This window comes from Geospiza fortis, unplaced genomic scaffold, assembly GCF_000277835.1.
Source record: "Geospiza fortis unplaced genomic scaffold, GeoFor_1.0 scaffold41, whole genome shotgun sequence".
In the NCBI taxonomy this organism is placed as follows: Eukaryota; Metazoa; Chordata; class Aves; order Passeriformes; family Thraupidae; genus Geospiza; species Geospiza fortis.
In genome coordinates, this window is record NW_005054299.1 from 2,778,074 (window position 1) to 2,791,440 (window position 13,367).

At 38.2% G+C, this 13,367-nt stretch overlaps 1 protein-coding gene across 1 annotated transcript in view; it reads left to right on the forward strand.

Annotated features, from left to right (window-relative positions):
- Positions 1-13,367, forward strand: part of USH2A (usherin) — a 371,949-nt gene that overhangs the window by 270,980 nt on the left and 87,602 nt on the right. The window contains 3 exon segments of the mRNA XM_031059531.1: positions 5,946-6,126; positions 8,008-8,176; positions 11,097-11,318. Coding sequence (XP_030915391.1) covers positions 5,946-6,126; positions 8,008-8,176; positions 11,097-11,318 — 572 coding nt within the window.

The window sequence follows — 13,367 nt, forward strand, 5'->3', positions numbered from 1 at the left end:
TGTGATGAAAAATAATATTTTTAGGAAGAGGTGTGTACACCAAACCTCTAGTTATCAGAGAAAAGGAAGTGGAGGGTTCTGCTTCTTTTGATACTTTAAAATCAAGACTCTGATAGATAACTTGAAGCTCTTTAAAATCAACTATGGATATTTGAGCTTATTACAAGGATAGCTGTGCATGAGTCAGCTGATGACAAGTGATTCTGTTAAGTCTTTGTTTGTTGACCTTTTTTTTTCCTTCTAAGAGAAATGAATTGGTAAGCATTTATGAATGTGTTCATTAACATTTTGGTTTGGTGCGGTGTTGAAGTGACTCTTCAAATTGTTTTCATTTATAACATGCTGGTTTAAGGGTAGAAGCCATTTTAACACACATAAATTGAATTCCTGGCACAGGAAGCTAAGCCAGAACCTGTGTTTCAAAATCCCTTCAAATATGTTGCAGGTCTGGATGGGGACTTTAGTTTCCCAACCACTACAAGGACCACCCCACTTCACAACATCAAACTTCTGAAATTTCTTCCCTTCAGAAAGCTTTGCTTCATGTGCAGATGTTCATCCCAAGAATTCAGGCTGTATAGGTGTTCCCAAGTAAACCATACAAGCCATGGATAATGAAGTTTGAGGAGTGCCACCTCTTGAGTCCCCCAACACAGTCCTATTGTGACAAATTACATGGTGGATACACATAGATCTCAGTATGTATTTTTGCATCTTACTTGGGCCAGTTGGCACCAAACTGGGAGGAGCTTTTGACACTTTCAAAGGCAGAGAGGCCCTGCAGAGAGACCTCAACAAATTAAGAGATGGGCAACCACCAACCTTATGAAGTTTAACAAGGGAAAGTGCTGGATTCTGTATCTGGGACAGGGCAACCCCCGTGAATACGTGGTAGTTCAAATGGCTCCTTTAGCGTAAAGTCATTGCACTCAACCACTGAAAGGCCACAGGAAATTTCCAGGTGTATGCAGAATTTGAAAAATGCTTGCAAATCTATAAAGTTTCTCTCTGTGTGAGGAATTATTCCTCAAATCTTGCATGGCAAATGGTGGTTATTAACATGGTTTGCTGGTTTTTTTTCTTCCCCCTCTTAAGTTATTCCTTGGCTAAATGTTTAATGGCCAGATTCATCAGTAGACAAAATATATCTAGATTCAGCTACAAGTGGGTAACTGTTACATGACAATGATGAGCAACTCTGAATGGTATCTATTGTGATTTGTCAGAGGCATTTTTAAATTATGGCTATTTTCAGGTTAATCTTCATATGAGTTCCTGTTTAGGAATGGGATCAATAGCATAGCAGGAGTCTGTAATGGTTTTTATTGACAAATGAGGTAGAAAGCTCTTAGTTTGAAAGTAAGATTTAATGTCATGAAATAGTGTCTCTATTTGTCAAAGACATCATCACGTGTTCTGTGACTAAAGCAAACAGTATGTATTCACAAGATTCCCTGTCAGACAAGACAGTAATTAAGGGAGTGAGTTATTTGAGGAGTTAAATAAAAATATAAATTATTCCACCCAACATGGCTTTAGCTTTTGAATTCCCTTGAAAGCACTACTATATTAAATATAAGTATTTCTGAAATCTTGCAAGAGAATTATGGGCAGCCCTTTTTTCTAAAAGGTAAAATTATTTATTTCGGGTTTCTGGCATGGTACACTTTTACTACATCTTGGCATGTGCATGAATTAAATTTGTATTAAATTAGTTTTAGAAGTTTTCCTCTTCATTTTTATTTTTTCAGTCTTCATACATTTATGGTAACTTTGAACTTGGAAAGTGTTCATTTATTTTTATGGCTTCCTGGCTTTCTAATTTTTTCTAATTAATTTTGCATTACGTTGTTCTAATGGTCTGTCTGTATTCTCCAAGACTGTGGTTAGGAGTGGGTGCTATTTGTTAAGCAATGGATATATAATAAATGGCTGGAAAGTCCACAGGAAACTGAAGCACTCATACATAAATGACATGGGGGTAATTTTTGTGGGTGAGTTGATTAAAATTCCCCTCCCAGTGCTTTGTCTGGTTTGCTACATGTATCTCACTAGCCATCCAAAATGTCTGTAAGAGAGATTTACAGAGCTCTTAGTGCCTTTTGTGCTTTTTAACTCAAGTCTGTGATAGGGACAACATAAGACAGTGGCAGCCCTCCCTCATATTTTTATAGAATTTACTTCAGGCTTTATGGTAGTGTTTGTGGTCCTTGGATTTGACAGTCTGCTGGACAGAAACGAAAGGCAACACTGACAAGTGTGCACTTGTTCCAAAAGCTTCTTATCCCAGTGCCAGGAGCACTTCATAGAACCACAGAATGGTTTGGGTTGGAAGGGATTTTAAAGACCATCTCATTCCAACCCCCTGCCATGGGCAGGCACACCTTCCACTAGACCAGGTTGCTTAAAGTCCAATCCAACCTCAGCTATTCACCATACATTGTACTGCCAAATGTGAAGAGATGCTACTGAGAATTAAATGCTCAGCAGCTTTAGTAATTTTCAGATCCAGAATAATAATCAAGTTTTTTGATGATAGACTGGTCAGCAAAAGCAGGGAGTTTTATATAAATAGACAAATAGGTTGTGGAGTTCTCACTTTTGCTTGAGTCACTTATTGCACCTTGTTTACAAGACAAAATCTGGATCTAATTTCCCTCTTACAGTTTTCTTGAAATAATGAGTATAAAGTGATGGAAAACCAGGCCTTTTATGTAAAATTATTTCAAGATATGTCTATGATTATTTATTAATCTTTCCTTATGGATTTATGGATTACATTTGGCATCATCAGCTTGCTATTGTAAGGCACTGCAGAAAAAGAGGGATTTGTTATGATTCAGCTACATAAGAGATCTCCAAAATTTAATCCACTCCAGTAAAAGAAATACCAGGGTGTATTGTCAGTGTGCAGCAGAGTGGGATGTGGGACTCTTCATCCAGCACTGGCTGAGCTGAGTCCAGCCAAGTGGTGCAGCTCTGTGAGCAAGGCAGTGGTGAGCAGCCTGGCTGCACTGCTGTGTGTGCTCTGCACTTGGGGTCCAGGCTAGAGCCTCTGCTTGGGACTGTGCTCTGCAAATAAACCACCTTGCTCCGAGCCACCTGGGAATCTCTAAAAGGGCAAGTGACCTTTCCACTGCAAGGGACATGTGTGCATGCACATTCATGGGCACATGCACTGATATTAGGCCCAGTGAAGACCAAACATTCGTCCCATCCTAAATAATCTTTGCATCAGATCCCTACCTCTTCTTTCTAGTTGTTATCCGGTTTTCTGCTTCAATGTTAGGATTCTTTGTTATTTTAACTAAAGCTAACACATTGTTATTCCTAGTATCCTTACCTTGGTGTTTAATCAGACTTGCATGGATTTATTCCTTGAGCACAGAAAGAACTTAGAAATATTTTTGTGTGCGTATTTTTGCAGAAGAACTGAGAATACACTCGGATGTTGAATTTTGTCTGCTGCCAGGAGGGTCCCTATGTCCTGTGGACCTTTTACAGTGACAAACTGTGCTGCTTGAGTATTCCCAAGTTGCCAAAATTGTCAGTCTTTCTCTAGATGTTTTCAGTAAGATGTGATCCATAACTCTACCCATATGTGAAGTCTCATGACCATGAGGTTTGCAGAGGTACTTCAATTAACAAGGGAATGTTGCCTGAGTTTCACCCATCAGGTAGCATAATCTCAGTATCAATAGGAAATGCATCTGTTTTTACTGACATCCTGAGGTGGACTCTGAAAATAATGAGACAGGCAGAGTAAAAATTTAATTAAAGGAGTGGCATAAGGGCTAATTATCTCTGCTTCCTTTGCATCGTGAGTCTGAGCATCAGTGGTTAAAAGGGTCCTGACTGAAGGTGTTAATACAGCTTTAGCACTTTTTATTTTCAAGTGCAACAAGCTGTATAAATCTGTAGTTAATGAACTAATCAAACAAAACTGACATTAGTAGGAAGTACAGGCTTACCCCTTTACTATTGTAATTAATGTGCCATTTATTAAAAACACCAGCAGGACTCTTTTTTTAAGGACAGGAGAAGTAAAACAGTGGCTTGATAGCCAGCTTCAAAAGCTGTCAGCAGTGAAACATAACACATCTTGACACTGGTGAAGGGTATCCCATCAATATTTATGCAAAATTTACTATTAATGTTACCAATATTGTGCAAATTCTTTTCAAGTTCTTTCAGGCATAGAGAGCACTTAAAAATATTACACTTCTTGTTGTAACACACCTGAAAGACAGGAAATGAAACTCATTTTAGGAAGATAATACATAGTGATTTGTAAGAGAATAACAATAATTTCTGCTCATGGATTTTAGATCTAAGTCTGTATCAATTACCAAAAGAGAACAACAGTTTGAGAAAAGAAATGCCTGAGTGAGTATACTTAGCTGAAAAGGGTGTCTGTATAGATTCAGAGATAATTTAGGTTAAAAAAAAGAATGAGCCTTGCTAATTTAAAATATTCCCTCTCACATGAGAACATGATGGGTCAATCATTACTCTGGTGTTTGCTCCACAGGCAGAAATTTTTAATGAACTCCTGTAGCTAATAGGAATTCCTGAGAGTGTTTTTTGAATTGCTATTTCACAAAGTGGCCCTGGCAGCAAGCGTTTGACAAGAAGGATAAACATGGCTGCCTAGCACATCTGTTTATTTGAGTAAATCAGTCTTAGCTCAACTGGCATGTGTCCATAAGGCCAGATAATATCCTTCAGCAAAGTCTTCAGTAAGCAGAGGGATCAGGGATGACACAATTGTAATTAAAAGAGAGTTGCTTAGATAGGTTTGGAGTATTTTAAAAAATTGTTACAATATTGTGTAATCCTGCCTGCCAGATTTGATATCTAGTACTCTGTGCTAGTGTCATGGCTGACTGGGCCTTTCTCAGGCATCATAATAAGCTTTCCTTTGTGCCCAACCCTTCCCAGTCCCTGTGCTCCTGCATCACAGTCCCTCTGTGTGCTTGGGTGGGGGATTGATTTGTGAGTTACTTTGTGAAGTTGCTGATATTTTTAAGGGCTCCCGTAACAGCCAAGGATGAATATCTTGTATCATCTCCACAGATAGTAAAGATTTTCTGGTTACCAAGTGTATGCTGAGCATTCAACCCTCTTTACAGAGTGAGATCTCCAACCTGCCTAAAATGCTGGTGGCACTGTATTTGTTCACTCCAGTGCTTCTTCTTCCATGTACAGGATAACATCACCTAGTTGGGGCTGTTGCATTTAGATGTAAGAGGATGAGCTCATAATAACCTTTTGCCACTGTAACATTCAATCCATCTGCTTTTCTTCTTTTTCTGTGATGCAATTTTAGCATTACTTGAATGGTTTTGGGGTTTTTTATGGATTGATAATGCAGAATCCTTGGGCTGCCTGTTGATGCAAATAGAGACTATCTCTAGAGGACTGCCAAAAAAGTGTTCTTTAACAATTTACAGCTGACTGCAGAGGATGTTATGAAACTACATAATAATAGCACTGACTGTATCAGTTGGTAATGCCAGATGAGAGTCTGAATATGTTCTAGAACTGACTGGACCCCTCTAAGGAAACTGTCCACAGGTTGTTGAGAAATACTGAGGATCTTATGTATTTTCAACAAGAGAAAGTAGCTGTTGAAACTTTTGTAACACATCTGGCTGTACAGCTGGGGATTTTGTGCAGGAATTGAGGAGGAAAAGGAGAGACATCAATATTAATAATAATGCTGCAATCTTACAAGCAGTGTTTCAAACTGAATGCTGTAGGGTTAGTACTAAAATGGCCCTCCTGGTGTTGGTGTGAAATAGGCAGAGCAGCCCTTTCTACAGAGGATTCAAAAGGCAAGTAGCATTTCTTAAAACTGGAAGCGTCTCATGGAAAGTAAAATGGCTGCTCTAGCATTTGAGCCTGGATAAAGCCAAAGATGTGCACCTTTCTTTATCTGAAAGGTGGAAAGACTGTGTTCAGGTGAAATTTGAGTGGTGGCCATCAGTAAAAAGAATGAAGAATGGGATGACAAATGAAATCCATGAAAAGAAGAGTTGGTATTGGGCCGGACAGATCACAGAGGGAGACACCAGACAATCCCAAGAGGCACAAATTGGAACCAAGAATGCCCAAGGAACATGTGTTTGACCTCCTTTCATGTAGGCAGGTACAGAATTTCTGGCTGCTGTCTCAAGCTCAGGTTGCAGTAAAATGGACAAGACAGAGCGCATTTTTACAAATGTCAAGAACCTTTGCTAAAGGTGACCTATTCTGAGCAAAGTGGCCCAATAGGACTTGGGTTTGTGTTTTTAAGAATGCTTTTTAACCACTTGGAAATACAGAGAGACCAGGTAAACCTTCAGATTTCTTTGGAGCCAATTGTAAACTAAGAAAACTCAGCCTGGAGTGCATGCCAGTCATTGCAAAATATCCAAAAGCTAGGAAGCAGAGAAGAGTTCTAAAGCTGAGTTTTATTTGACATCTTAGCTAATGATCTGGAAGAAAGAACAGTAGGTTAAGGAAATTCATAGATTGGGTTATATTACCAGTGACAAAGTGGACAGCAAAATAATATAATAGTGCCGACAGAGATCCAAAATTCCTGAAAATTATGAAATTCAGCTACATTGGTAGTATAAAATAGATGCTGGAGGAGAAAGTGCATTGGAAAAGCAGAAAACAGTGTCACAATTCAAAGCATATAAAGTTAGAAAACCTAAAAATATAATGAGGAAACAGGAACCTCCTCTGTCCTACCTGATATTAATTGCGGGTTACCTATTGTTTATGTATTGTCAGTTGTAACTTCAGAACCTAACCTAATACTCCCAAGAGTCATGGAATAATGGCCATTCAAAAGTGAACAAAACAAAGCATCATCGTTCTGAAGTCAAAGATAATTTACGATATCAGAAAATCAACATTTTTGTTTGTCGTCATTTTTATTAACTTTATAATTATAATACAAAAGAGATGCCCTGAGCCTATTAATATCCATTTCTAAAAGATTTTTTCTCAAGTAATAGTTAAAGGGCCTAGGTAAACAAAAGATCCTTCAGAGGAACACTTTCTTTCTTTGTTGCTAAGCTAACCTGATTTAGGACATGGTAAAAGTCAGTAGTGGAAGAGGTCCATTTCAAAAGAAAACAAAGAAGGAACTCTGCTCTAACATCTCTGCTCTTCTGCCAACTCCGTATCATGTCTAGCTGGAAGAAGCTGATATAAGTTGCCCTGGCTGTAGGATCCAAGTTTACCATTTTTATAGTTATTCTACTGACTATGCTGTATGATTTGTTGGGTATTCAGTGTGCCACTCCACTGACACAGGAGTAAGTATACAAATAAATATTTGATTGTTCAAGCATATAATTTTCTCGACAGCACCTAGAAAGAAGTCCACAGTTAAAAGGCCTTTTCAAAATTCATTTCCATATAAATTTTATTCTGAAAAAAATAGTCCTTATATAAATATTATTCTCTTGAGATCACATTGTCTGAAGAACTATGGTCATAATGTGCTATAAGAAGATAATTCCACTTATTTTTATGTGAAAGAAAACCCAAAAGCTCATATTGGGAAATACTTTTCTTTAGTTGTAAGGGTTTCATCATAAATGAAAAAAAAATAAACAAGAATTGGGAAGAAAAAAAAAGGGTCAGGTGATTGCAGACTAAATCCACATTGCAATCTACTCCACACTGAGAGACTCAAACAGCCTGCAAGGCATATGAAGATGATTCATATTAATGGACTATTTTATTAAGGTGCAGTATGGTTGAAGGCCATAGAATAGCATCATTCTGTCAGATACACAGTAGTTTATTGAAGTCTGATAATGCTGGAGGGCACAGAATTTTAGCCAAGTTACATTGTATTTGACCGCAGTCCTATTAGTGTCTGTACTAGGATACAGGTTTTCATATACATTGTTTTGCCAGACAACACATTATGTGCTGTTTAACAGATACTGCCTTCTTACTGATCTTTTTTTTTTCTTTTTCTTTTTTTTTTACTACTTCTAGGTATGTTGTAATGGGATTCTGCACGACAATAAACCTGGCTTCCGGTGCTGTGAGGACAAGTACATTCCATTTATTCTTAATTCACCAGGGGTTTGCTGTGGTGGGCAGATACATGCTGTGCAGCCGAAACATCAGTGCTGTGGTGGTTATTACACCAGAGTTTTAGTAGGTAAGAGACAACTCCTTTCCACTGCTTGAATGAAACAAAACAACAAAGTTGATGTGTTTGTGAAACCAAGGAGAATGAAAACAATAAATGTGAGATTTATCAATATATATAGATGTCTTCGAGACTTGTGCTCAGTGCAAAGGAAATTGCACTCACTTTGCCTTCTAAACACGGTACACTCTGTTGGTACAAGAAAGGCTTAATTGATGAAACCTGATGATTGGGTCATTTCCCAGAGAACTAATTTGTGCCAAACTATACTTAATTGCAGTAAGTGCTGCATAATGGGGAGGGCAGTTCTCCTTAATAGGAACACCATCAGGCAATTTAGTGGTGAAGTTTAGTTCTCTGCTTGACTTGACCCCACATGATTTTCTGTAGCCGTTTCTGTTGTAGAACAATTGTTAGCCTTTGGTGTTGATGTTCTGGATGATGTAACTTCTACTTGTTTCTACATTGTCTACTCTTTACTTCTACTAATGTTACAGATCAAAGTATGCCTCCCACGTGCACTAACTTTGGTGGTAATTTATCCTTTTCTTATTCTCAGAATGATTTGGGAGGTTTGCCAAAACTGTGCTTCTGAGTTACTATCCAGAGTTTGGTTTTCCAGTTTGTTGGTGGGTCATGGTTGACAGGAAAGGGAGGACAAGGGGGAGGAGAGATCCCTTTCATGGGGCCAGTGTTCAGAACATATAACTCTTTGTAGGCAATTGTCAGGTCAGGAGCTAAAATGCTTCCATTACTCACGAGCTGGCACACATTCTGTAGGCTCAGAAATGCTTGACATTTTGCCAACACCTTCAGCACATCCCAAGTTCTGATCTTTTGAAAAGTAATTAATATATCACAATATTAGAATGCCTTCCATGATGTCATCAGAAAAGTGCTATCACATGGAAGAACCAGAGAAGTGTATTTTGCTGACCTCATTAATCTCAGTGTACTGAAATGGAGAGATTATACTCTGACCTCTGTCCCCATCCAGTGGTCTATGTTAACTAGCTTAATGTTGTTTACATCAAGAAAGAAAAGCACAGTGGAACAAAATGTCTTATGTCTGAAAGTAGTTCTTGTTCAGTCAGCAGTCCACAAGCATGAAACAGTGAATGTTTAAACATGATTTTAAACAAATTTTCTAAGTATACTTGCTGCATTATTTTTCTATAGTCCAAAGGGCAGCAACATGAACACTGTTGGTCACTTTTTTCTTTTTTATTTTTATAAATATGCTAATAACCTCAAGCTAAATGTTAATGTGGGTCATTCTTTGATAAGGATAACAATTAACTGGTAAGACTGCATAGTAGTTTTCAGAGGGAGAACATTTTCAAGCCTAGCTTGGAATGGAACCCATTTTGAGAGGTTAATGAGAAGGTTACTGATCCTTTGTGTCTTATGTCTAATAGTTCTTTAAAAAAAATAGTTTTATTTCCAATAGATGTAAGCTACAGTCTGTGTTTTAATACTTTCTCTGTGTAGCAGCTAAATTAGCTTCCGAGGAATGCAGGAAAATATGATGAAGTACCTAGATGGATTTTATCTATTATGCTCTAAAAATTTGTTCTCATCTTTTTTTTTTGTTATTATTGACTTTATTTGATAAAGTTATTTATACAGGAAACTCTCTAAGCATACATATTTCCCAGATGTTGTTTGGCCAGCTCAATAGCTCGTGATGTGCTGAAGCATACTGGTCTGGAGGCATGAAGATTACAAATTAGGAAGGCAGAATCTCAGTTTCTGAAACACTAGTGCACAAAGAAGTGCAAACATCCATCCCAGAACTAAGATGGGAGGCAGAACAAATAATGTTACTACCACCCAGGCACCTCTTTGGCAAGGAATGTGGGGAGAAAGGAAAACACTGTTCTCCCTCATCTGTTACAATCTCAGCGCATGGTTATTTCTGACAAAAGCTGCATTGAGTTTGGAGCTCTCTGTCTTTTAATTCCCAACCTTTCATAAGACAAGAGCTTGAGATATTGCATTAAATGAGAAAGATGAGTTTTAAAAATCAAAACACATTTCTTTGATTAACATTCAGGAATCAAAATACTTTATTCAACTCTACTATCCATCTTCAATAGCAAAACAAAACCATTCCTCCTTCCAAATGACATTTGAGCCACAGAAAACACTGCAACACAGAAAAATAATATAAAAATATTAGAACACTGGATCAGCTCAATTGGATTCACTAGCTCCTTTATAACAGTATGTGCTTTGTTCATAGCCCACAGTTTATTCCAGTCCACCCCATCCCACCATTACAGTGTCAGTCTCATTGACAGTCTTATCCTACAGTCTTTTCCTGCAAAAGCTGATGATTTTGCTTAAGTTGCAGCCAAGCCCACCAATTGTGATGGTGGTATTTAATTTTTAAAGTGAGTTTAATCCTTAAATTCTCTGTGAGATGAAGTCCTGAGCGACACTCAAACATGAAAAATGCTTTAAGCATTGTGAATTGATTCATCAAGACAAGTTTGGAATGATTTTGAAGGAGACAAGAAATTTTTGTGCAAAGAATAAGTAGCCTGATGGTTCTGTTAAACACAGCAAGAGTGTGCTCTCTTTACTGTGTAGCTGCAATTGCAAAAAGTTTTTATTTGTATAATTGTCATATGCACAGACATTATTTTCATTGTTCTTCTCAGCTTTGTCTCCGTCATGCTTGTCTTTTGATATCTTACATAGTCCTGACCTGAATTAATGAATGCACATTTCTTTAATCATTATTACAAATTAATATAATACTTTTATAGCATTCTAAAACACCAAGTGATTCTGTGCTTTCACATGGAGAGTTCTGTACATGAAGCTGTGTGAATTCAGATTTGTTGCTATCTAATGAAAGGCTCTCAGGAATTTCAAGGGCTATAAATGGATAAAATCTTTAATTGTATCCTTATATTGACAGGAGAAGTATGCTGCCCTAATGAAGGGGAAAACAGAGTTTCAGTTGGAATTGGTGATTCCTGTTGCCAGGGAATGCCTTACTCCACATCGGGCAATCAAATCTGCTGTGGTGGATCCCTGCATGACAGTTTCAATCAGCAGTGCTGTGGTGGGAAGGTCGTAAGCATGGACTCGGTCTGTTGTGGTGATGAAAAGGAAGGGACTGCATACAGACCTCTCACAGGTAAGTGATAAGTCCTCAAGAAAAAAAGCTCTTCATCTTTCTAAATCTCTTGTGACACCAGCCTTTCAGAAGTGACACACTCAAGTGTGTGTGCCAATTTGTTAAAATGTTGTTGCACTTTAGTCACCTATTTTGCTACACTCCAAAATGCTGAGCTTGCAGTAACCTTCTTTGCCTTTGTCCAAAAGCTGCAGGGGTGAAGAAACCAGACAGTTCAAAAGGAGTGAATGATCTTTCCTTGTGCGAGTCAGGAAACAGGACTGGTGCCCTCAGTGAGGTTAGATTGACCACCTTGTGCCACCATGTATCCCAGTGCAGGGATTTTCCATTTGCTCTGGAAGTGTGGGGTTAGTCACCTGGAAACTGAAGATTGCAATGGTGTCTGCTTGGTAGTCTATGTCACTCTCTTGTGTCCATCCCTCACATGGGGCTAAACCTGCTGTAGTTTAAAATTAACAAAAAATTAATCCCCAGCACTGCTCACTGGCTCCTCTGGTGTATCCCATTAATTTCTTGGAAATTATAGGAAATTACTCAATCATTTAGAGGTACAATCCAAGCCCTACTTCCTTATAAAACATTTTGCGACTATCTGAGGACAGACATTGGAGGTATTACTAGAAAACCTATTCTGATATTTTCATGTGTCTTTAATTATATCCCATCAGCCTTAGGCTTTCTCAGCCTGACAAAAAGACTTCAGAAACTATTGTGGTGTGAAAACGGAGTCTGATTTCAAAATACCTAAATAATGAAGGTTTAGTACCCAGTTATGCGTGGTGTACAAAGCTGAGTGATGGTGTGTGCCAGTTTGAGCCTTTTAGTTGTACAACCAAGAATCTTAATATATAACTGAGAGTCTGGATCTGAAGGCTGAACTCCTCCTATCTCCAAAAAATAAGCTCTGTCTTCAGCTAATTTTTTGTATTCCCTGGATCCTTCAGTGGCTCTGGTAGTAGGAGCACCCTCGTTGGCTGCTGGCTTTCCGGATGAGGTAATCGGATGAGTATTGCCATGGTTTCTGTGGTTTCCATGCTATCCTTCCCTTCCACTGGTGACTCACGGTGTGAGCTGTGAGCAGCACTGCTTGCATGATTTTAGCTGCCTCTCATTGTGATCCCTAATTGTGCTTGATCTACAGCATGCATGCTCTCAATACCAGCTCTGAGCAAGGCCCTCTTGCATAGCCCCGCATTGTGCGGCTGCCACAAGACGGGGCTGGCTCATAAAACATCTCTTTATGTACTTTATTACTTAAACTCTTTTATTTGCCTGCAGGAGCCCTTTAACAAAATCACATTGAATTGACTTTCTCACACCAAATCAAATCTCTCTGGTCCCAGTTCAGTTGTCTTTGTCAATATGTATTTTATAAATGGAGTGAATTAACAGATGCTGTTGGAACAGAACTGCTGGGGTAGCGTTTATGTTTTTACTGCTCTCTCTGGGCAGATGAGTTGTGTAGGAGTGTAATACAGGTATCTTGGGATGAAAGTTATGTTCTTCATTTCAGTATATATGTATTCTTAACAGGTTTTTTTCCCTTAAATAGATATATTTAAAAAACCTTTATATCTCTCTTTTAAAAATGTGTTTAGCCTATGGCGCTCAATCATTTACACTATTTTTCCCAAGAATGGGTCGGGATGACATTTTTTTGGCCATTGAAAAAGAAAACAGTGGCTTTTTTCATTGCTCACGGGTTTTCTGTGAGGACTTTATGCTGTGGGCCAGCACACAGCTGAACAAAAATACAGGTTTGAAAGATGAATTAGCACCACAGTTGAAAAGAGATCATATTCTTTTGCATTAAGTGTAGAATAGATTGTGGTTTCTTATCATATCATATAGATCATGCTCAATTGGTTTTTGCTTAATTTCTTGGAGTAATTCAGCCTTGCTAAATACATCACGAAAATGCACAAGCCAGGCATAAAAATCTACCTGCTTCCTATCCTAATTATTGTAATTATTCTAATGGAAAAAATGCTCTTACACAAAAACATAATTTACTTATCATTGGCAAGGGGATAAGTAGAATTTTGCAAG